The 25,045-nt window shown below is 36.3% G+C and overlaps 1 protein-coding gene across 1 annotated transcript in view; it reads right to left on the bottom strand.

Moving 5' to 3' along the window:
• The window catches only part of Wnt6 (Wnt oncogene analog 6), a 265,120-nt gene that overhangs the window by 81,968 nt on the left and 158,107 nt on the right, over window positions 1–25,045 (bottom strand). Inside the window, exon 2 of the mRNA XM_069841940.1 lies at window positions 3,611–3,831. Within this exon, the coding sequence (XP_069698041.1) occupies window positions 3,611–3,831 (221 nt within the window). The remainder of the gene's footprint in view (window positions 1–3,610; window positions 3,832–25,045) is intronic.

Below are 25,045 nucleotides of genomic sequence, written 5' to 3'. Positions count from 1 at the left end.
GCCGTTGCTAAGTAAATGCTGTCATACAATTATTAAACTTCCGTAGCGTTTTATTCATTTGACCCTAGATCATAAACGTTTCACTTTCGAAAACTGGTTGAAGATTGGTATGTAAGTAAGTCACATTATTGATTGTGGGTAAGTACAGGGTGGAAGGTAACCACTGCACCAAAATGAAACTAGTAATAGATCATGAGGAGAGATTTGAAAAATCTAATTAAGTTTCTTTCCTAACATTCACCGTTTTAGAGGAAATCGTTATTTAGCAACATCATGGCTACTACAATAACGCTAGCAAGCGCAGCCATCCATCTCTTACCTTCCCCCCTCTCTCTGCTGAACTCGGAGACACACGACATTGCGCTAAGTTGTAACATTTATGTAACGATTTTAGCAATTATTCAATTCAAAATTCATGCTAAACGGTTCTCGTAATTTGTAATAAAAGACTCAAGACACTAACCATTCAGACCATTTTTACTTATGTACTTATATAGCAATCGGTCATTTCTCTCGGACCATTACCGCAATAGAGCGCTTCAAACATTGGGCAAAGACTATTTTTTCCTGCCTAACGATGCTTCATCGAAGGAAAACTGTTATAAAAGTTTTATTATATTTAACATGTACAATCACCTCTTAAATCTTGGTGCATCGGTGTCTTCCACCCTGTATAGAAGAGCTTGAGATACGTGAAGTACGTGTTCTGTTCTGAACAATAATAAAAATAATGATCGTAATTATACAATAATAACTGTAAAAGTGAAGCTTTAGGGCGAAACGGTCTATTCTGGAAAAATAAATGTAGATTCTCACTCACATTAAGGTTTTCTACTTTATATCTTTCTTTTGGATTCCATTATAGGCCCATTGAGTTTTCTTTTGATCAGAATAATGACAATGAATTGCAAGCTTATGTCAACATTGAGGTTCTTCTATTGTTCTTCCTGTCCTGTTTTATGGAAGTCGCTAACAATTTTCGTAATTGCTGATTTGTTATTAACCCATTACTGCATAGCGTCCTAAAAATAGGACGTGCGTAAAATACTGATTTCTGTAGAACTTTTTCTTGTTTACTACAGTTAGGGGCATTGTTTAAAAGATAAATTATTACATTGTATTATGGTGTTGCAGTGTTTGAATTCCGCGCGAACATTTGTTCATACCAGGTAATTTTTTACAAGATGGCAGGATAACAGTATCTTGTGACGCACCGCGGGTAAGTTCATTCTTAGTTACTCGGTAATGGTGATACAGAAATCTGATTTTTATTTTCACATAATAAGTTGAATACTTCAGTTTTCATGTGGTATATAACAACAATAAAATTTTCTTATATGTTGCTAGGTACAAGGTGAAATAAAGTGCTGTCCTAAAAATAGGACGCCATGCAGTGTGCACTCCTGTAGTATTCGTTATAATATGTATATGGTTTCCATTACATTGTTTTATTTCCAGTCTAACTGTGAGTGAAATTCTGGGGTTAATGGAAAATCAAAATAATAATAATGAGAGTCTAATATATGTGACCCCTCCAGATGTTTTCCATGATACAGATAAAGACAGTGATAAATTGGACGACGAGCATGAGGCTAATTTGAATAATCTTGGCAGTAAAATGCTACTTAGTAGGAAAGCGGAATTACAAAAAAAAATATGTAATGATGATAATTAAGATGACAATGTTGGTGAAAGTATGCCAGAGTCTTCTAACATAAAAGCTGCAACGAATGATTTTGAAGGTACATTATACAAAAATGAAGCTGAGGTTTCTCGCACAAGTTATTGCCGTTCGAAAAGAAGGAAGCTAATATATGAAAATTTCCAAGACAGGGAAGGTAATTCCAGGCTAGAAGGCTATCGTACTACTACAACTACAAGTTCTATTATTATTACTACTACAACCACCAACGTACCGCGCCGTGGCATCGTGGTCTAAGGCATCCTGCCTCGGACTCGAGTTACGGAATGCGCGCTGATTCGAGTCCTCATAGGGAAAGAAATTTTCTCATGAAATTTCGGCCAGTGTATGGGACCGGTGCCCACCCAGCATCATGCACTTGTGGAGCTATGATAGGTAGCGAAAATCCGGTTTCGGAAACTAGCTCTTATTACTACTACAACCACCAACGTACCACGCCGTGGCATCATGGTCTAAGGCATCCAGCCTAGGACTCGCATTACGGAATGCGCGCTGGTTCGAGTCCTCATGGGGGAAGAAATTTTCTCTTGAAATTTCGGCCAGCGTATGGGATCGGTGCCCACCCAGCATCATCATGCACTTGTGGAGATACGATAGGTAGCGAAAATCCGGTTTCTGGGGGGAATCATCGTGCTAACCACACGATACCGCCATTCTGGTTGGATGATTGTCCACCTCTGTTTCGGCATGTGGACGTGAGACCAGCAGCCGGCTGGTCGATCTTGGCACATGGGCTGTAGCGCTACAGATTTTTTTAGAATCACCACCATCAGCACCAGCGCTAGTAGTAGCAATAGCAGCACCATCAGTAGCAGCAACAGCAGTACCAGCGCTAGAACAGAAACAGCAGCACCAGCGTTGGCAGTACCAATGTTAGGAACAGCGGCAACAACAGAGTGGTGGTCCATCTCCGCTTATTTTCTTGATGTTGCAGTAGTAAATGCTTGGTTTCTGTACAGAAAAATGAAGCCTCACAACTCTTCAGAACCGCTCCTCAACTTTTGCCGTCTCCTGGCTTTTACAGTACTAAAAAGACATGGGGTGAGTTTCCACTAAGGAAAAAATGTTCCCATTCCATCAGGAGACATAAGATTTGATGGTCAACACCACTGGCCAGTTGAAAATGAAACTCAATGAAGGTATGCTAATTGTACAGGGAAAGCAAAGTTCATCTGCAGCAAGTGTCAAATTGGACTCCACCCAAAACGTTTCTACCCTTACCACACAAAATAGTGTTGTACAATGCGTAGCCTTGTGTGAGAAGGGCCGTTGAACCACTGATTCTAATATGTATATATATTTGCTACATAATAAATACATAAATACTATTTGAACTACAAAAAGGGGTTATTCTATTCAGCTACTGCATCACTGACCACCATGCATAGCGTCCTATTTATGGGACGGTCCTTAATTTTTATCCCAGAAAGTAAATAAAGTTAAAAATGGTAAGAGTGCATTCTTAAGTCACCAACTAGCAAACTTAAACTGAGAAACGCATTTTTCAAGTCATTAATAACTTTATGCAGTAATGGGTTAATAGGCAAGTCCGGATACTTACAATGAAATTGTTCAACCACATATGCATAGCAACACTTTCCAAAATACAATTCAACAATAAACACTTTCTGTTCCAGTGAAAATGATATAATTTTATTTCACGACAAATATTTCACAACAAAACACAACGTACTACTACCATGTCTTTGACATCACTAAGCGCATACCGGTACGCCACTCGATTGCAGATTGTGATGCCGTCATTTGGCGGGGCGCCGAATTATGACAAAAGACTCAATTTTTTTGGTAGTTAGAATGATCAATGTGCGCCAAAATTTGATCGCACTAATAGATTATATTAACAAACATAAATTTTTAGGCTAGTCATTTTCCACCGTCGTAACTTACCTCGCAGTAGGACTTTGCGCAGACTCCTGCGCACAGTGGTACAGTTCCAGCGTCGGTTGCGGAACTGGTATTGACACTCCTTAGTACCGAGGGATACCCCCTTGGTAATCTCCTTCAGTAGCGCCGACTCTTTCTTACAGATGTCGGCGAGACGGCCGCGCAACCTGCGCGTTTTCTTGCAGATGAGTGTGGGGTCCATCACCATGTGACTTCCCACAGCCCTGCAACCAAGAAGCCGGTAAGATATGATGCTTAATATACAGTGTGTATTTGTAACTAAGCAACAGCCTGCAAACAGGATCGAGTACTGACAACGAGTCTTGCTCCGTCTGCGAAATAGGCTATACCGCATAATTTACGGTATAAGAACATCGTCTGCGAAATATACAGTATATATTTCGGTAATAAAACACATCCGCGTAATGAAAAAGCTGGCAGTAGTATTTCGTGAGCAAGAGCCGCTCTCCGCTGCTCCACGGAGCGTTCAGTTCCCCGGCTCTGGTCTAGACCCAAGCCGAAATTGCAGTGTACCTCATGATTCACTGTCATAATTGAGGGTTGGTTTGGTCAGCGTCTTATAAGTTTATATTCTGGTACAGTTTTTAACTAAACTTAATTTGAAAATTTGATTTATGACAAAATTAATTACCACGCAATGAATAAATGACGGCAGACTTTTTTTTTTGTTAGGAGGGAGGAGAAATATCCCACGCACTACGACCTTGAGGTCTATTGTACACCCCCGATATGGGATGAGTTGCGTGCCCTTCGATCCTCTACGCGCACTGACCTAACCACTTGACTCCCTACAGCCAACAGAGTCCATGTACCACTCCTGCTTCGGAAACCCCCCCTCCCCAAGGCTCCTTTAACGGTCCGAGGCGGAAGTCCTCCCCCGAGAAGGTCTGCCCCGGGTTCCGTTGCAGAAGCTATCCATCATCACTTAAATACAATCCACGGAGGCCGGTCGAGAGAGCCAGCAGCTTCGGAGGACCGCCTGTAGAGCGAATTGAAAACCAGAAGAAGTAACGGGGTGATGAATGGAAGGATGATAGAGGAGGAAAGGAAGTGGCGAAGATGAATGGGGTTCCAATCACCTGATAAAGTTACCTGATATTCATCCATAGAGTCGCCCGCGGTAGCGTAGTTGGTATAGAGCTGGCCTTTTATGCTCGAGGTAGCGGGTTCGATCCCGGTCGAGATCGATGGCATTTAAATGTGTTTAAATGCGACACGCTCATATCAGTAGATTTACTGGCATGTAAAAGAACTCCTGCGGGACAAAAATTCCGGCACACCGGCGACGCTGATATAACCTCTGCAGTTGTGAGCGTCGTTAAATAAACCATAATTTATCATTTATTTTTCATCCATAAGAGTGAGGGAAAAACCCCGAAAAAAATCTCACCCAAGCAACTCGTCCAGATCGGGAATCGAACCCGGACCCGTTTTACTTTTGAGGTTATAAATTACGCCTCTTTTTGTGTTCATATCAAATAATTTCGAATAACACTTCAAGAAATAAAATATATCATTCTCAATACGATTGTAGGCTATACTATACAATGTTGTTGTGAAACGTGTAAAGAAAACATGAACTGTGTGCAATTTTTCCTTGAGTTGGCAACACTGGCCATAACATGAAATATTCGCAATCTTATTTCGCACCTCACGCCATTCAGTTATCGCTTACATTGTCATGAACTCACCGTCCACAGATGAGCTGTGCTGGCAGCAATTGCCGAGTAAGAAATGCACAATAAAAACTTCTATTATACTTATGCAGGCCTTAAATACCGATATATACAGTATTTTTTTTCTCATTTATTGTTTGATATTGGAATATATGATGCAACCTCATGGTAGGTAGGTCATACCCTGTGACATACATATGAAGATTGTTGATATCGTAAACATTCCTGCATTTAAAGCAGCCATATTCATAAATGAGATTTAATATTCCTGCTCAGGACATAAAATTGTTATGTGCAGAGGAATGAATCGTGCAGTCGACCGACCTTTTAAACAGATCTCGACGACAGAGGTCAATGTATGGAGGAGGCTGCATACGGAGAAAAAATATTTACTCGACGTGTTTATAGTTTTGTTTGTCATAACCTTATCAATTACTTCAATAACAATCCTTTTGTAATAACCTTATCAATTTCTTCAATAGCAATCTTTTTAGTAAACCTACCATATTTTAACTCACCATATTATAGACTCTTAACAGAATCTTAACAAGAAACAAGATCCAATCTCTAGCAGATTTACGCAAATTTTGTTAATTGAAAAACATATCTTCATTAATTTTATTAGTTTCTATAAAAATAACTATATTAATAGTAGCATCATAAAAAGGTAAGTACTGTAAGTCTATTCGAGTTCTACTTTTGATAGCTATCATAGCTGAGTTAGTTACCACATGATTTTCCACCGAAGAAAAAGACGCCGGGTTTGTGGCGAAGTTGTTATAAGGTAAGTTTTCTCTGAACATTTTACCTTACTATTTACTGTGTCATTCAAGAAAGAATTATGTTCCTGCAAAATCTCTAATCAAACATGTTGTTTTGTAGCAACAAATCTCTACTTTAAGCCTCGCTGTTGCATAGAAACATAATCTTTACTTTGAGCATGAGCGACAAAATCTACTTTGAGCATGTTGTCAGTTTATTTAGGGATGAAGCATATGAAATACAAAATATTTTTCACGTACCGAGCCTACTGGCATAATTTCAGTCAAAGAATATACAGGGTGCAAGGGGTATAAGCGCCATTAATTAACTGATGGTTATTCATGTCATAAGAAAGAAAAAGTGTCCTCAATTTTTTTTTCTAATTGCAATATTTAACTAATTATTAATGTTTACAATATTAGACGTTTTGCAACGTTGCTGCATGGGGAGGAGGGGTTTACAAGTACACAGTACAGCTCAAGTGAGTACAGACATACCGATACAAAACAGATGCTCTATTCTAATGCAGGAGCGGACAGGGCAATTGTTGTTTATATAAAATGAGCAGCAAATACAAACTTTCAATTTCATTAATAGAACATTATGTCAAATTTATATTTTATTTAACAATATTGCTCCATTTTTTATTTACAACCGACAATAATGGTTTACTGCACAAAACACACAAACTTTTTTGTAATGAAAAATTTTAATCTCTCCCGCTTCCGTAAAGCAGTATCATTTTTAAGGAAATTTCTCGTTGTCTAATTTTCTAAACGGGGTAAGAGACTCTCAGTTTCTAATAATTGTTGAGAAACTGCTACAAAAGTTCGCCGATTAGGTAACCTTCTTTGCGGGAAACTTTGACGGTGCATCCTTCTTACCGCACTTGAATTACGACGACTTCCTCCATAAATTAATAACATATCATGATATTCCTGAATTGTGAATGACATTGTAAACTGTTTATCGAATACTACTGAACTGCTATCCGCTCGGCAGGAGACCTGTGGACAGGGAGCTTGAACTCAGCTGATCTGTACGTCTGTGCAGACTGCTGTCAGCTAAACAAGTTGTCAGATCTCTCACGTCAGAATATTAACAAATTTAAGCATGAATTATTATTTTGTTTCTCGAAAATGTAATATAACACACAAATATTTATTTCAACTAATATTAACTCTGCTAGATATACCTACTGATGTAATTGTTTTCGTAATTTTACTCACGATATAAGCAGCATAACGTAAATAAAATAAGGAAAGAAATATTTTTTTTCTGGGAAAACTGTAAAATTTTGACCATATATTGTATGGACATTTTTCGATCCTATACACCGTCCACGATGACTGTGAAAAGGACGGCACTTATACCTCTTACACCCTGTATAACTATTGTATTAATAGATCTAATTATCCACACCCAACAAACCTAGTAGTGCTCAGTGGCACCTTTAGTTGCCGTTTGTTTTTAAAAACTGTAATAAACGTGATAGGTTATTAGAGTGACACTATTTTTGTGACGGAAACTCTTCCAAACATAATGTTCCCGTCACCTCAGGCACAATCCATCATTTCAAAGTCAATTGTTGTGGAGTGCAGATGCGAAATTCTGTTGCGATTTTGAGTGTGTCTACATACATGAAACTAAAATGTAATTACTGTTGTTAAATGTTACTTAGTTATTTTATATCTCATTAAAATGCACTTCAAAATGTTACTTAATACATTAAAGCTAGTTTATGACAATGGTTTTGTTGTGGATATACCTATCCTACAATGTTGTGATATCATGTGGCAACTTTAGTTGTCAGTGAACACTACAGTATGCCTATGCAAAAGTGTGCGCATTTCGTTCCATACGTCAGATGATAATTTATTCTCTGTAAGTCAGATTTTAAACGCCATAAAAATGATCTCTCTAGTGCTCAGTGGCAACTTTGAAATTTCAGCATCTTCTGACGTCTACAGATTTATTTTAGTATTCTTCCCATTACATGAGCGATGCCTAGATCAGGTATATGTGAAAAAATGTAGAAAATTCAAACGAAAATAGTTCTGATCACTAATTGGTTATGAATAAATTTTGGGTTTAAACAGGCGATTACGTTTGTGCCAGCCTTTGTTTACATGAGCTATCGTAAGCGCCTATGACGACATAACTAACGCGCTAAAGTAAACATAACAAGACCGATAATTGAAAGCACCCCTAAAAAATTTGACAACACCGCTACAAAGAAAGGTGTGTCATGCCTAGTGTGAGAAAATCACAAGTATCGAAAAATACGTATAATGGGCGGTGTTGAAATACCATGGATGTGTACTTTTAAAGCTTGTTCAACAACAATCATAACTAACGACAAAATCACAGATATTTTAAGCGAGTAGAAGTCATGCACATTAAGCTTTGAACGTTCAGGCACTGAAAGCAGAGATCAGTGGAATGAAAAACCCAGCGAGATAATGCGACAGGAGTTAAGTGCGATAGAAAATATTTTGTTGAATTCGACAGCCATTTTGAATGTTCGAATGGCTATGTACAGAAAAAGAAGAAAATCACTTCCTTGCTTCCAAAAATTTCAAAGAAGCCGTATTGCAATTGAAAAACATACAAAATCTGACAAATAAAAGCGAGCATTGACAGTTAAATCGTTATGTCAACCTCTCAAACTAATTTATAATTTTTATACAATAAGCAAATCGATATTTTAACAGATAATACACGTTCAAAATTGTTTTCGCAACTGTACTGTCTGCGCGAATTCAATCGTTTTATTTTGTATTAGATTTACCTATCATACTAGTCAATGTGTGAATAGAATTTTTAATAATAATAATAATAATAATAATAATAATAATAATAATAATATAATAATGATAATAATAATAGTAATAATAATAATAATAATAATAATAATAATAATAATAATAATAGACCCTAATAATTTATATCCGCAGCAATGTTGCAAAATTTACATTTCTGAGTATTCATCACATCACAGTAGTAATTTAAGTAGGTATACTCTACTGTTGTTGGCGCTTTTTTACACGGTCATTGGCGCTTTTATAATAGCTACGGTCATTGGCGCTTTTATAAAGCTACGGTCATTGGCACTTATGCAAGCTCTCCTCCCACAAATTGGCACTCATGATCGACAGCCTAAAGAGGAAGTGTCTAGTTTGTGTTTGCAAATTTTTTTCTAACATAAAAATAAACTCTTAAGAATATTGCCTTCATTTTTATATTATAATTAATTTTAGTCCATGTTGTTATGTACCCAGTTTATATTTTATATGATCTTAATGTATATGTTCACTTTTGTCTTTTCAACAACACTCCCAAGCACAGAGCTTTGGTTGTTTTTTAGATGAGCTGATTATAAATTATAGCTTACATGAGTTTAAATTTTTGTAAAACAGTTCAACAAATTATTATTATTATTATTATTATTATTATTATTATTATTATTATTATTATTATTATTATCTTATGGTGTAGTAAGTCTGACTTTTAAACAAATGACATTGTTCTGAGGAGGTTGCAGAACTCTCAGGAAGGGTGGAAGGATATTAACGTGGATTTCGTCGGAACTGAGTGTAGGCCTATTATAAGCCTATTTGTTACTGTTAGACACCAAAAATCCTGAAATCCCTCACTAAAGATCTTAAATTGTAATAAAATACTAAATAAAAGATAACCCTATAAATTATTAAGATTTGTTCTTAACTTTCCCTTCTTTTGTGCTGGTGCAAGGTCGTTCCAAATCTCTAAGAAGATTTCACACAGTTCAAGCCATAAAGTTTCTTTCACATTATTATCTGATTAATCTTTCATTCGTTTAGGCCTATATATATATATATATATATATATATATATATATATATATATATATATATATAGGACGCACAATGGGCGAAAGAGTGCGTAAGTGTACTGATCCGTCCCGAATCCAACCCTCGAAAAGCCAAGCCAAGGATAATTTTCGATGAGTAAAGCTTATTGCGTATTCATCTGTCTTCTATAACTTACAAGTTACGGAGAGTGAAAAGAAGGATTTATATACGATTCCTATGTACGTCTACTAACAGATTTGAGCAGCAGTTTTCTAGTGCTGGTGTTCAGTTGTTGGTTGGTTATTTAATGACGTTGCATCAACTACTAGGTTATTTAGCGTCGATGAGATTGGTGAGAGCGAGATGATATTTGGCGAGATGAGGCCGAGGATTCGCCATAGATTACCTTGCATTCACATTACGGTTGGAGAAAACCTCGGAAAAACCCAACAAGGTAATCAGCCCAAGCGGGGATCGAACTCGCTCCCGAACGCAACTTTAAACCGTTTAATTGTTCATCATTTAACAGACAAATTTCGTGAAACTGGAAGTGTTATATAAATTATCGTATGCATCGAGTGCTTAAGTAGGAAACTTTAGAAGACAATGCATACCATAGAGGTAGAGCTCCGTGCGTTTATGACCTCGACACTAGAATAATGTGGTATGACCGGCATGCCGCGACATTACATTCCGATCGCCTTTTATCCACGAGTAAGACCCGGTACTTAATCTGAAAGAGACTGAGTGTATCCCGTGGCCATTCTGTGTTTTGTAACGAGATAAATTCAGTCACTAACCAGAATTTTACCTCCGATTGAGGTTCTAGTTGATATGTATATCTATTATCAGGCAGTACATTTCACTTCACGATATATGTCAGAGAAGGAACAATTGGACGATGATTAGCAATAATGATCCAAGCGCCAAAAGCCTGTTTCGAGATATTGGGCATTGAATTAAATTATTTTTTTACAAAACATTTTATGCAAGAAGTATTGTAACATTCATACTATTACAAAAAATAGCACAAATAATATCAAAAAAAGTTCCAGGTAAATAAATTAACAACAGAAATTAATGGGGGTGTTAGACAAGGGTGCCCACTATCACCCACGTTATTTAATATATATCTTAACGAAGCCATTGATGATTGGCTGAATATTTTAAACTATGATTTTATCTTAGATGAAACACCTGTAAATTGCCTACTTTTTGCAGACGACCAAGTGGTGATTGCTGATACAGAATACAACCTCCAAAGTGCAGCTTATAAACTGAGTCAAATAACCAAAAGCTATAATGGATTTCATAGGGACCCAGCATAAAAGGTCGAAAATAGTTATTGACTCCAAAATTATTGAGCAAGTTAGTAATTTTAAATATTTAGGATGCAATATTTCTTATGTGGAAAAAAAAAAGAGATATGGAAGAAAAGATGCATAGATTTCGAGGTATATGTGGAACAATTAGACGGAGCTTAGGAAAAAGAACAACGAAAGAAACACAGTTAAAACTCTACAAAACAGTAGCCCTTCCAGTACTACTTTACGGAGCAGAGACTTGGACCTTAACAGAAAGAGACAAAAGACGACTAGAAGCCTCAGAAATGAAATTCCTAAGATCAGTGGCGGGATATTCTTTATTACAACACAAGAGGAATGAAGATATCAGAAAAGAATTAGGGATAGGGGGAATAACACAAAAGTTAACAAATCAACTAAATAGGTGGATGGAACATCTAGAAAGGATGGAGGATCACCGAATTCCCAAGAAAGCTTTCCAGTATGCTCCAAGAGGAAGGAGAAATGTTGGTCGTCCTAGGTTTCGTTGGAGAGAACAATTCTAATGGGGACGGAACGGGCCTACTGGCTCAACCCGTGATGTTGATGATGATGATGATGATGATGATGATGATATGATGATGATGATTATAATGATGATGATGATGAATATAAAAAAAGGCTAACCGATTTTTAATAAGAGACCAGCAGAAGTTTCAATACAACCCGTTGTAACCATCCCGGCTGCAACGAGACGGAAACTCCTGGTCACGTGTTGGGATTCTGTCGAAAAACGGAGCAACTGCGCAACAATCGACACCATAAGGCCAGAACCGGTATTGCTGATGTCCTCAAGCGTCGTGGATGGGAGGTACACGAGGAGATCCACTGCGTTTCATCCTTAGATTCGAACAGAAGAGCAGATATTGTAGCCATCCACAGGACTCAATCTAAGGGAATAGTTCTTGAACCTACAATCCGGTTTGAGAGGGATGCCCTGCAGGCACAACACGTTGATGAGGAGAAGAAATCCATTTATGAGTCATGCAACCCTTACCTAAGTAAGAAATACTCGTATAACATTCCTACTAGTCAGTGGAGTGTTTCTGGTCTTTTATTTGGTGCACGTGGCACACTTCTTAAATTTACATATATTTTAAAAGCACTCGGTCTCCGATTTTTTAAAATTCAAGAAATGCTGTTGAATATTCTTAAGGATTCAATCCAAATATTACATTACCATTTATATTTTGGCCATTGATGATTCTATTGGGTTTGCATTTCTCTGGATTTTTTACTATACTTACAATTCCTAGCTTTCTGAATTATTCTGTAGTGCTTTTATTCTGGATCTTTATGGTCACCCTCATTGAGGGCAGAATATTTTGTTTAAAAAATATTTATATATTTCAAAGAAAATAAATTAATTTTATGCAATAAATAAATTTTTGCTTATAAATAGCAGCAGAATTCAGATGTCGCATTCTTGATTTTTTCCCAGTTAAATTAGCCTGCCATCAACAGATTTGTGCAATTATCTCATTTTTTTCTAATTGTCGCTTGGTCTATTATTGCGTAACTCCGTCCAATTGTTTGTATACCTACATCTTAAATCTGAGTATTTATTGTAATATGTTGCTATTCAACGATGTATGCAATGGCGGGAGAAAGGAACTGCTCACCATATGGCATTATCTTCTGGCTTAGTTGCCTCATAAGAGACACCTCAATGAGGTTCCAACCTGTCTTTGAATAGTTGACTAAACACCAATCAGTACTTAATCCTTTGCAGCACAAATACAATTTTTGTTTTTTATATCACGGATCATAACAAAGCTTCGATCAATATATATATATATTTTTTTTTCAAAATTTTAACTCTGCACACAATTTCAAAACACAGAGGCATCTCTATGTATCCTCAGAGGTGGTTCCATGGTGCAACATCTGTGCTTTAATTGTAGAGAAAGAAAGGAAAATGTGGTTCCTCTAAACAACCACTATGCTGCAAAGGATTAACCCGGGACCTATCAGTGAGCAGTCAGTTGATCTATCAACTGATCTAGCCAGCAGCCAGGCATTGACAAATAGAAGGAATACCTGGTCGAGGAATTATCACGGCGCAATGCCGCCGGTTAAGATAACACAAAAAGAACACACATTTCATCACTATGGTAATGAGTTAAGGGGTTAGGTACAGCTTACAGCAGTAAAATTTTGGAAATATTCAACATTTTTTTTCCCCTCCATTACTGTATCTTGTACAATAATGAAAATTTGTATGTGTAAAACACTGTCCTTCTGCTATATTAAACATACTTTTAAGATTAAAAAAATTATTTATATACTTTTTTTTCAGCATTAAAAAAGTTGGCAGTTCAGTGTGCAGTGATGAAGCGTTTCCCCCATAACTCATAAACTTTTTTAATTTTTTCATGTTCTCTCTCTTTTATTTTATTGCTGAAACTCATGTTTACATATCATGCTCTTTCAACTACATTCCTTAATAAATAATACATTTTTTTATTTTGTGTTAGAAGAAAATACTGATATTTGACCATTTTGTAAAATTAATTTATTTTTTATCACACAATCTATCAAAGGCAGAGAAGAGATCTTGCATCGTATTGTAGATATGACATGCATAAATAAGCACAAAAAATTTAATCACAGAATGTTGGATAGTTTTTGGGAAACGCTTCATCACTGCACAGTGAACTGAATTTAAAAAAAAAAAAAAAAAATGTAAATATTTTTTTTAATTCGTAAAAATATTTTTTTCATATAGCAGAAGGACAGTGTTTTACACATACTAATTTTCATTATTGTACAAGATACAGTAATGGAGGAAAAAAAAAAGTTGAATATTTCCAAAATTTTACTGCTGTAAGCTGTACCTAACCCCTTAATGACATAGGCCTCCATTTACCTGCTAGAGGTGGAACCTGATCCCGTTTAATTTGCAACACCATATGTGCTTCACGTAATATGATGCATTATTTTTTCTAATCACATTTTCACTTAATCTAATATACTGTAATTGAATGGAAGTCCCGAAGGAGTACGTGGAACAAAAGTTTGACTTTTATGCCAAGGCTAATATCACAACGCAACTATAAAATCAGGAATATGTAGACTAAGCATACTTTAGCAAGGTTACTTTGCTAATAAACTCAAATTAACAGCATTCTGTCAAAGCAGTATATGAAAAATTCTGTTTTCAGTTTTTATGATGGCTATTAATTCATAATTAATGGCAGATAAGGTTTTTATATAATGAATTATCACATTTGTGAACTATCATCCGCGATTCTTTTCAAGCACAAAGTGAGGATCTCGATAATTTCGTTCCTCATTGGCCTACGCATGCAAATCTTCAAGATCTAGGCTAACCTATGCAAATAAACGATATAATGCACTTAAATGGGTCAAGTTCTGACGAAGTAATAAATTCATTTCAATCAATACTATCATATTTATTTTCTGTCCTCATTCTCGTCAGAATCACAAAACAACAGTATAAGCAATAGTAGAAGTAGTAGGTTAATATTTAACTTCTTATTTAACGACGCTGTATGAAATGCGAGGTAAACTACTTTCGAGGGAAGTGATGATACCAACATTTTATTTGGGTGAAAAGAGAACGAGAATTCACCATACTGTAGATTACTTGACATTTTCCATGAATTACCTGATATTCGCGTTACAGTTGGGGAAAACCTCGCAAAATTTCAGCCAGGTATTTCTTATTTTTCATATAACATGAAAGCAGATAGGTAAGTAGCAGTAGTAGTGATAGTAATAGTAGTAATAGCAGCAGTAGAAGTAATAGTAATAACTTAATAGTAGCAGGCCCTAATATTAATAGTAGTAATAGTAGTAGTAATAGTATTAAAAGTAGTAGCAATATTAGTAGTAGAAGTAGTAATAATATACCTAATAATAATGGTAATATTAATAGTAGGAGTAGTAGCTGAAGAGTAGTAGAAGTGTATTAGTAGTAGTAGTAGTAGTAGTAGTAGTAGTATCAATAGTAGTAGCAGTAGTAGCAGCAGCAGTAGTAGTAGTAGTAGTAGTAGTAGTAGTAGTAGTAGCAGCAGCAGCAGCAGTAGTAGCAGTAGTAGTAGCAATAGTAGTAGCTGCAGCAACAGTAGTAGTAGCAGTAGTAGTAGTAGTGGTAGTGGTAGTAGCAGCAGCAGCAGTAGTAGTATTAGTAGTAGCAGTAGCTGTAATAGCATTAATAGTAGGCCTATAGAGAAAGCGAGTTGACATTGAATATACCCTGACAACACGTAAACCAAGTCCACATAATTGAATATCAATATTACGCAACCCAAATACTACAGGTATAAATATAGTATAAGTGTGTAGACTACAATTCAGTTCATTTCCGAAACATTGAACACAATTGAAGAGCTCCCTGTGAGAACGAGGCAGCTCCACTTTTACAAAGTTATGGAAAACTACAATAAACATTCTAAAAAATTCAAATTATAACTGGATTTCTTTTCTTTTTCAGAATATGTCCTAGGTACACAGTAGTTTTATTTTATCGCTCAACCATTTCTTATAATTAGCAATTTAGGAAGCTTGTTCTTCATTGCCCAAAGTCTAGGCTTTGGACAATGAAGAGCAGGACTTCGAAACTAAATCCTAAATATTAGCTCAGTAAAGAAGTTGGAAATTTAATCAGTCATTTTATTATCGAAGTAAATGTGCAGAAATCTAATCCAAACAAATATAACATTTTATAATTCCTTTGCAGAACGAAAAGTTACAGTTATATAGATCAAATTTCTGTACATTGTCCACACCTGTGGAGTAACGGTCAGAGCGTCTGGCCGCGAAACCAGGTGGCCCGGGTTCAAACCCCGGTCGGGGCAAGTTACCTGGTTGAGGTTTTTCCGGGGTTTTTCCTCAACCCACTACGAGCAAATGCTGGGTAACTTTAGGTGTTGGACCCCGGACTCATTTCACCGGTATTATCACCTTCATTTCATTCAGACGCTAAATATCGTAGATGTTGATACAGCGTCGTAAAATAACCCAATAAAACAAAAAAATTCTGTACATTTCAAGGACAAAACTAAACTTCTTTCAATAATTTATCATAATACAATGCTCTCTTAAATTGACTGAGCATATTGGGAATTAAATCAATGGCTTTCCCGAAATACGCTATGAACGGTTTCATATAAAACAATTTTTATCTCAAAAAGGAAGCAAAAACGAGCAAAATTGTATTAAACATTTTTGTTTAAAATATCTCAAAGAACAACCCCCTGAAATTGATTACACTACTTACGTTCACTCTGTATATAGCTCCAGAAGCTGTCTCCATTTTGCAACGAAACGATTGGGAGTTCAGCTCCATTACACCGTCGGGCATATTTTTTGACGTAAGAAACAAACAAAACAATAATTTCACCAAAACGTGTAGCCACCGTCTTTTTGCATGGGGCCCTTCAATTGAATTCGAATTAGCAACGTTTATGCAAGCGGGCCTAAGAGCGCAGATCCTTTGGCAAGGAGCTTTCAGTTGACTGAACTACGGCTGGGTCAAAAGGTGCTGAAGCTCGAAAGCGTGTAAACAACTTCGCGAGCGTTAGCTTGCTAGCTGTTAAGCTGTATGTCACACGACTTGTACGGCCACAATCCAGGAGTTCCGCTGACATACAAACCTCGTTGAAGCTGCGTATGAACACGAGTTCCTCCGAAGTGTTTGTAGCGCACTCCATTGCTGACAGATTTATAGTTATAATCCTGCATAAAACTCTCATCGTGTTCTTATAAACAAAGCATGACAATCAGCAAGTCTACGCAACCTCTTTAATCATAGTGTTTAAATGTCACTTTCACAGAGTAGTAAAACTGACAGATTAGAACTAAATGCGTGATTGATTTGTGTGTGTGAATTTTCCTTTTGTTCATTTCATTTGTCCACTTACATGTATTTCAGATACTGAGCCCTTTGGCTCGTTATGTTTTCACTTTTCCAAGGATTGTGCACCAACATCAGATAACAAAAATCAGAAATAAAATACAGAAACAATTGAAGATACCGGAAAATAAATATTAAAAATTACGGAACAAAAAAAACTGAAGCACTAACCTCCAGTGTACAATAAAATTATCTGTTTTCTTATTTTATGAAATAAATTATTAACAAATTTACATACAGAATTCAAAACACTACTCGGGACAAAAAATATTAATAAAGGAGCCTCATTTACGTATTGATAAGTGCAATGGATTTAAGCTCCATATATAAAGTATTCCTGAAAACTTTTGGTTTCACACAACTTCCTCCTCATCTTCCCCAACTCAACTTTTAAAATAAATATTAAAAATTACGGGGAAAAAAAACGCAAAAAAGGGTAGCTCCATTTTCCAATTTTCAGGTTAATATTGCTATATATACAAACTGAAGAAGCCTGCTTCAGCTGGTATGATTATTTAGTCCTGACAGTCGCCGATAATGTGCGCCTGAGTCAGGCGAGTCCATTAAGTTACGCCAAGGAGTATTCAGGTTAGTCAGTCGCTTGCATTCAGAGCGATCGGATGTCACGCATGCGGTAGAGCTGTGTGTTTCCAGTAGAGTTAAGCTGTAATGCATTTCTTTACTGACCGCTCGCTCTTATCTTTACTCCGGAACTCTCCCCACTATTCCTATTACTTCCCCTCTTTTGCGTCTCCGAGCTGTCAGGACTAAATAATCGGTCTGTACAATAACGATGCAGGGTGCTATGCATAGACATTTCGCTAGCCCGCTCTACGAGCGTGCTAAACTAGCCCCGGCTATCGAGTGATTACTTGTACAGGATTCATATCATATCGCTAACACTGGTTTATGGATACGAAAAACGTTAGTTCGCTGATCATCCACCGGAAGCCCGCGCTAAGAATGTCTATGAATATGGCCCGTAGTTCCTACTGAAGACTTGCATCTTCATTCTGTATCTCTACCTCTCAATGTATCAAAGTAGACCTACCTTTAAGTAAAAGAACTAGCAACGATATAATTTACGTATCATCCAACTCTATGACAACTTGAAGTGCCAGTGAGAAGAATATTCTCAACATTCTGATGATAATTTCACGTACATATTATAGGCCTAATAATATTGTTATTAATTAATTAATTAATTAATTAATTAATTAATTAATTCATTCATTCATTCATTCATTCATTCAAAGTGTTCTACCCAACAGCAGGTCTTTCACTGCAAACTCAGTATTCTCCAATCTTTTCTATTTTCCACCTTCTTCTTAGTCTCACAGCATATGATCCATGGTATCTTAATGCTGTCTATCATCTGATATCTTCTTCTGCTCCGATCTTTTCTGACGTTCTCCATTCCTTCCTGTGCATCCTTCAGTAGGCAGTTTCTTTCCAGCCAGTGACTCAGTCAATTTCTTTCTCTCTTCCTGAGCAGTTTCATCATTACCTACTCTTTCTTCACCCACTCTTTCTAGCACAGCTTCATTTCTACACTGTCTGTCCACTTTATGTTCTTCTACATAAGTTATCCACATTTCAAATGCTTATAATTGTTTCTCTGCACTTCGTCGTAATGTCCATGTTTCTGCCCCATACAATGCCACACTCCACACAAAGCACTTCACTAGGCTCTCCTTAGTTCTTTATTGTTAGTAAAATAACATGTACATGTTTATTGTTAGTAAAATAACATGTACAAAAATACATACATACATACATACATACATACATACATACATACATACATACATACATACATACATGTACATACATACACACACTTACTTACTGGCTTTTAAGGACCCCGTAGGTACATTGCCGCCCTCACATAAGCCCGCCATTGGTCCCTATCCTGAGCAAGATTAATCCAATCTCTACCATCATATCCCACCTCCCTCAAATCCATTTTAATATTATCCTCCCATCTACGTCTCGGCCTCCCCAAAGGTCTTTTTCCCTCCGGCCTCCCAACTAACACTCTATATGCATTTCTGGATTCGCCCATACGTGCTACATGCCCTGCCCATCTCAAATGTCTGGATTTTATGTTCCTAATTATGTCAAGTGAAGTATACAATGCGTGCTGTTCTGCGTTGTGTAACTTTCTCCATTCTCCTGTAACTTCATCCCTCTTAGCCCCAAATATTTTCCTAAGCACCTTATTCTCATACACCCTTAATCTCTGTTCCTCTCTCAAAGTGAGAGTCCAAGTTTCACAACCATACAGAATAACGGTAATATAACTGTTTTATAAATTCTAACTTCCAGACTTTTTGACAGCAGACTAGATGACAAAAGCTTCTCAACTGAATAATAACAGGCATTTCCCATATTTATTCTGCGTTTAATTTCCTCCTGAGTGTCATTTATATTTGTTACTGTTGCTCCAAGATATTTGAATTTTTCCACCTCTTCGAAGGATAAATCTCCAATTTTTATAGTTACATTTCGTACAATATTCTGGTCATGAGACATAATCATATACTTAGTATTTTCGGGATTTACGTCCAACCCTATCGCTTTACCTGCTTCAACTAGGATTTCCGCGTTTTCCCTAATCGTTTGTGGATTTTCTCCTAACATATTCACGTCATCCGCATAGACAAGAAGCTGATGTAACCCGTTCAATTCCAAACCCTCTGTGTTATCCTGAACTTTCCTAATGGCATATTCTAGAGCGAAGTTAAAAAGTAAAGGTGATAGTGCATCTCCCTGCTTTAGCCCGCAGTGAATACATACACACACACTTCTGAAAATTGAGTCATTATTTAATAATATTTACATTTGGAAATTTTTAGACATAAAACTTGAAAAAACCATTTTCCGGTGCAAAATGGCTGCTGTTTCATCAGTTTTATTGTTGTTATAGGGGGAAAAAAAAAAAAAAAACTGAGAAGGATGTATTTTCAGTTGAACTGCCTCATATGAGTGCAAAATGTTGTGTGAGATAATATATCCATTCACTCATTTAATTTTTATTTCTCCCGAAAAAAAAATGAAAAAAAAAATGGAGCTATCCCATTTTTTTTATGCCGCTGCGCTGTCTTGAATTTAATACAGTATTTACCGGTTTACATATACTTACCTGCACCTTTATATAATCTTAATCATTAAGAATCTTTATTGTTATCAATAAATACATCAGATATCGATATTTTTATCGATACTTATAAATTACATACCGATAAAAAATACATCAGATATCGATATTTTTATCGATATTTATAGATTACATACCGATAAAGTCTGAACGCCGAAAATAGTACTTGTAATATATTAATATTTAATTTCAGGACGCTTTATGTAGGCCTAAGTCTTGTGATGATAAGAAAACGAGCTGACTGCGAATTAGTTCTAACCGACAATAAATCATCTCATAATGCACCCCAAGCGACCGGCGCGGCGTAGCTCATTCGGGAAGCGCGTCTGTCAGTTTAGCCGGAGTTTCACTCGGGCGTGGGTTCGTTTCCCTCTTGAGCTGATTATCTGGTTGGTTTTTTCCGAGCTTTACTCCAACCGTAAGACGAATGTCAGGTAATCTATAGCGAATCCTCTCCCTCATCCTGCCAAATTCCATCTCGCTAACACAAATTTCTAACCTAGTTGATACGCGTCGTTATATAAGCAATCATTATTTTAGTTGGCACTGCGAAATTTGCAGCGTTGATGAGAAAGTAGGCAGTTGTTTAACATGAATATGGATATGTTGGATGTTGCCTGGTAATAATACTGGGTACGCAGGATTTACTTTATTTTTTTCCCATTTTAACCGACACATAATTGGAATTGAACGGGTTACATCAGCTTCTTGTCTATGCGGATGACGTGAATATGTTAGGAGAAAATCCACAAACAATTAGGGAAAACACGGAAATTTTACTTGAAGCAAGTAAAGCGATAGGTTTGGAAGTAAATCCCGAAAAGACAAAGTATATGATTATGTCTCGTGACCAGAATATTGTACGAAATGGAAATATAAAAATTGGAGATTTATCCTTCGAAGAGATGGAAAAATTCAAATATCTTGGAGCTTTTGTCATTTAGTCTGTTGTCAAAAAATCTGAAAGAATTTATAAAACAGTTATATTACCGGTTGTTCTGTATGGTTGTGAAATTTGGACTCTCACTTTGAGAAAGGAACTGAGATTAAAGGTGTCTGAGAATAAGGTTCTTAGGAAGATATTTGGGGTTTAAGAGAGATGAAGTTACGGGAGAAAGAAGAAAGTTACACAACACAGAACTGCACGCATTGTATTCTTCACCTGACATAATTAGGAACATTAAATCCAGACGTTTGAGATGGGCAGGACATGTAGCACGTATGGGCGAATCCAGAAATGCATGTAGAGTGTTAGTTGGGAGACCGGAGGAAAAAAGACCTTTGGGGAGGCCGAGACGTAGATGGGAGGATAATATTAAAATGGATTTGAGGGAGGTGGGATATGATTATAGAGACTGGATTAATCTTGCACAGGATAGGGACCGATGGCGAGCTTATGTGAGGGCGGCAATGAACCTGTGGGTTCCTTAAAAGTCATTTGTAAGTAAGTAATCGATACATCGTATTGCGGGACTTAAAGAATACAGCCTGACTGAAGGTCAATGCATGCACGCACCATGTAACGAGACAACAAAATACCAAGTAGTGTGTATGCCACCGCAGTTCACTTCACTACAGTCAGTCGGAAGCATCACCTTTGCCATGTAGAAGCAATTACACTATACGAACTCTTGGAAACACTCAAAGGCAATTGCAAGCAGGCTATTCGTACTTTATTCACGTTAGATGGTTTTACCTGTATTATAGCGGTATTTCATTGATGTTCATACGTCTATAACGGTACAATCATCGGTCGGGAAGTGACGTCATACTGGTATAAGGATAATATGCAGTTTTCTTTTGCGGTATTTGAAAATACCTACGTCAGTCGCACTTGGCTCTGTGGATAAGAGTATGCGCTACCAATTGAAGCGACTCGTGGTTCGATTTCCAGCGAGGGCAATGGAAGAGATTTATCTTCCGTTCACGGCACTGAATGTTTGTAACTTGCGTTCTGTGTTGTCTCAGTGATGGCCCTAACCATAGGATCAGGGGGCTTGTCTATCTAATACTGGTCAAAGATGTAGGCCTACCTTTCCCCTACACCACATTCTATTTATAAGTCAGTATGAAAAGAGGAATTAAAACGTGAAGAAAGAAAGAAAATACCGAATAAATACCGGATTTTTCGTTATTTTAAATAGCGATCTCCGCTCAAAATTAATAATACACCTTGGTCAAGACCCCCCCATTGCCATGGATTTGCCTGAACTTCGTCTTACAGTTGTAGAACCTCAGAAAATCCCAAACAGCACAAGCGAGTTTAAACCCACTCCAGAGCTCAGCTTCCGATCAGTGAAATTAATATATCTAGGCTATATTTGTTTATTTCCGTCAAAGTACTTAGCTTTTGTTATAAACGATCAAACCATTAAATTATGACATAAAAATGGAATATATTGTAGAACTTACAAGAGACAAGTCCATTTTATGTCATAAAAAGATATGTAGTTTAATGGAAATAAACAAATAGAGATTATATTAATTTTGCAATACCATACTTATCGGACCACATATGTCTTTGAAATTCCGATCAGTAGGCAAACGCGTTATTGTCTGAGCTAAACCAGTGGCTGAGAAAAATGATTTAAGTATAAAATCATTCCACAAAGAAGAAGTAAAAAGAGGTTTCATTCACGCAATAATTGCTAGACTTTTTAAAAAATAAGATCTTATTATCACTTTTACGAAGTTCAGATTGTAATGTGAAAGTAAATCTTATAATATTAGATATGAATTCCACTTCGAAAATTCTGCACTTTTATATTTTACTCTTCTACTAAAATTTAAGAATGTCTATGCATTATTTTAATTAACGATAAATTCAGATTTTTGACAATGAATTTGCTTTGGTATGTATGTGTAGGTATTTATTCACACTGCAAATGGCTATATACCCGGTGGCAGTGGTAACTAATTACACTCAATAATGACATTAATAATAAACACAATATAATAAAAAATACAATTAATAATAAATTAATAATAATAATAATAATAATAATAATAATAATAATAATAGGGGGGATCCTAAATTAAATGAAGCACGATCGATTAAAATGACATTTAAAGTAAATCTAATTTGTATCTTAATTAACCCTAAGTCCGAACTAAAACCCACGATTATGATATGTCCATACCTGCACAAGTATCTTTCAGCACTACACTCATTTCGCTGACAACTCACTCACTGCACTGGAACTACGACACATTTCACTGATTCTATTCTGATTTCACTAATCAGAACATTTCATTGTTCAAATAATTTGCACTGTCACTATAAACTATAAAACTTCACTGACAGAAACACACTTCACTGACACAACACACTTCTTCACTGATACAACATTTCAAATAACAAAATATCAATTACACCCTTTAAATGATGTGAATAATATACTACCGTCTATTAGTAAAGTAACTACCGTGTATGAGTAAAGTAACTACCGTCTATGAGTAAATTTACTACCGTCTATTAGTAAAGTTACTACCGTCTATTAGTAAAGTAGAGACAGTATGTATTTCCCTTCTCTTGGAATTTCCCGGTATAGTTCCATTCGGTAACTTCTCGTCACGCTCAACAAATGTACTCACAATATCGCTCAGTTCGGTTTAAACATTCCTTACATACCGGAATATCCAGGAACTTCAATCTGATGAACTACTTGAGGTGAAAAAATAAGATATTAAAAAATATTTTTCCAACACATTGGGAATCTATTACATTAATTCACGGAGATAATGGATCAAGTCAATCCGAACAAGTTTTGTCAAATAAGTTTTTCGATACGTCCAATACTTTTGAGAATACGAAATGCAACGTGTTGCAACTCTGGAAAAAGTAACAGTACTCCTTGATGTCATTGCTCCGCACTAGGGGTAAGTGTAACTCCAATCATCCACTCCGCAAGACTTCCGACAGGAGAATATAAATAAAAAAAGTGTCATCTGATACGTCTCGATCAAATTACTGTACATAAAAATGTAAATTATACCATTAATTACGAAAATTGTTTGGTTTTTAACATTATTACGCTGTATCCTCTTTAACTCTAAATTTAATACCATGAAACTTATTTAACATTCACAGTATCTGTTGATTTCTTTGCTTTTTACGTAATTAAAATAATAGTAAAGGATATACAGTATGATCGGGAAGTCTCTCTGCAGTGCTTCTGTAGCCGAGAATCCACTAGGCAGACAATTCAAGTGTATTTGGTAGAGAATTCAAGTGGCAGTACTGGCTCCTAAGCATATAATGGTGTGGGAGTGTGAAGTTGTCAAACCGGAATGAATAGAGCAGTGCCTACTTTCTACAGAATTGTATTCTAGGATTATCATAACTAATAGAGCTGCGGAGAGACTTTTCGATCGCACTGTACATTCTTATAAAACAAAAATATTTCCATTGAAAATTCTTTACATTTGATGCAAACTCAAAATAACATTAATTACTGAGAATACGCATTCTGTAACTCAATCTCCATTTAAGTTATTATCTTCGAAGAAATTAAAAATAAATTAATTTAGACAAGAAATTAAATTTACAGTAATGTTAAGTAATGTGTTAATTACTACGAATGTACAGTTATTTGATTGAAATGTATCTAATAAGGTATTTTTGTTTACATTCTCCTCTCGCAAGTCTTCCGGCGTCGATGATTGCATTTAGGCCTACATTCACCCCCACTGCACAGCAGTGACCTCAAGGAGCGTTGTAGCGTTGCAAAACGTTAGATTTCATATTCTCAAAACTATTGGA

This window comes from Periplaneta americana, chromosome 12 (assembly GCF_040183065.1).
Source record: "Periplaneta americana isolate PAMFEO1 chromosome 12, P.americana_PAMFEO1_priV1, whole genome shotgun sequence".
Taxonomy (NCBI): domain Eukaryota; kingdom Metazoa; phylum Arthropoda; class Insecta; order Blattodea; family Blattidae; genus Periplaneta; species Periplaneta americana.
This window is presented reverse-complemented; position numbering and strand designations above follow the sequence as displayed.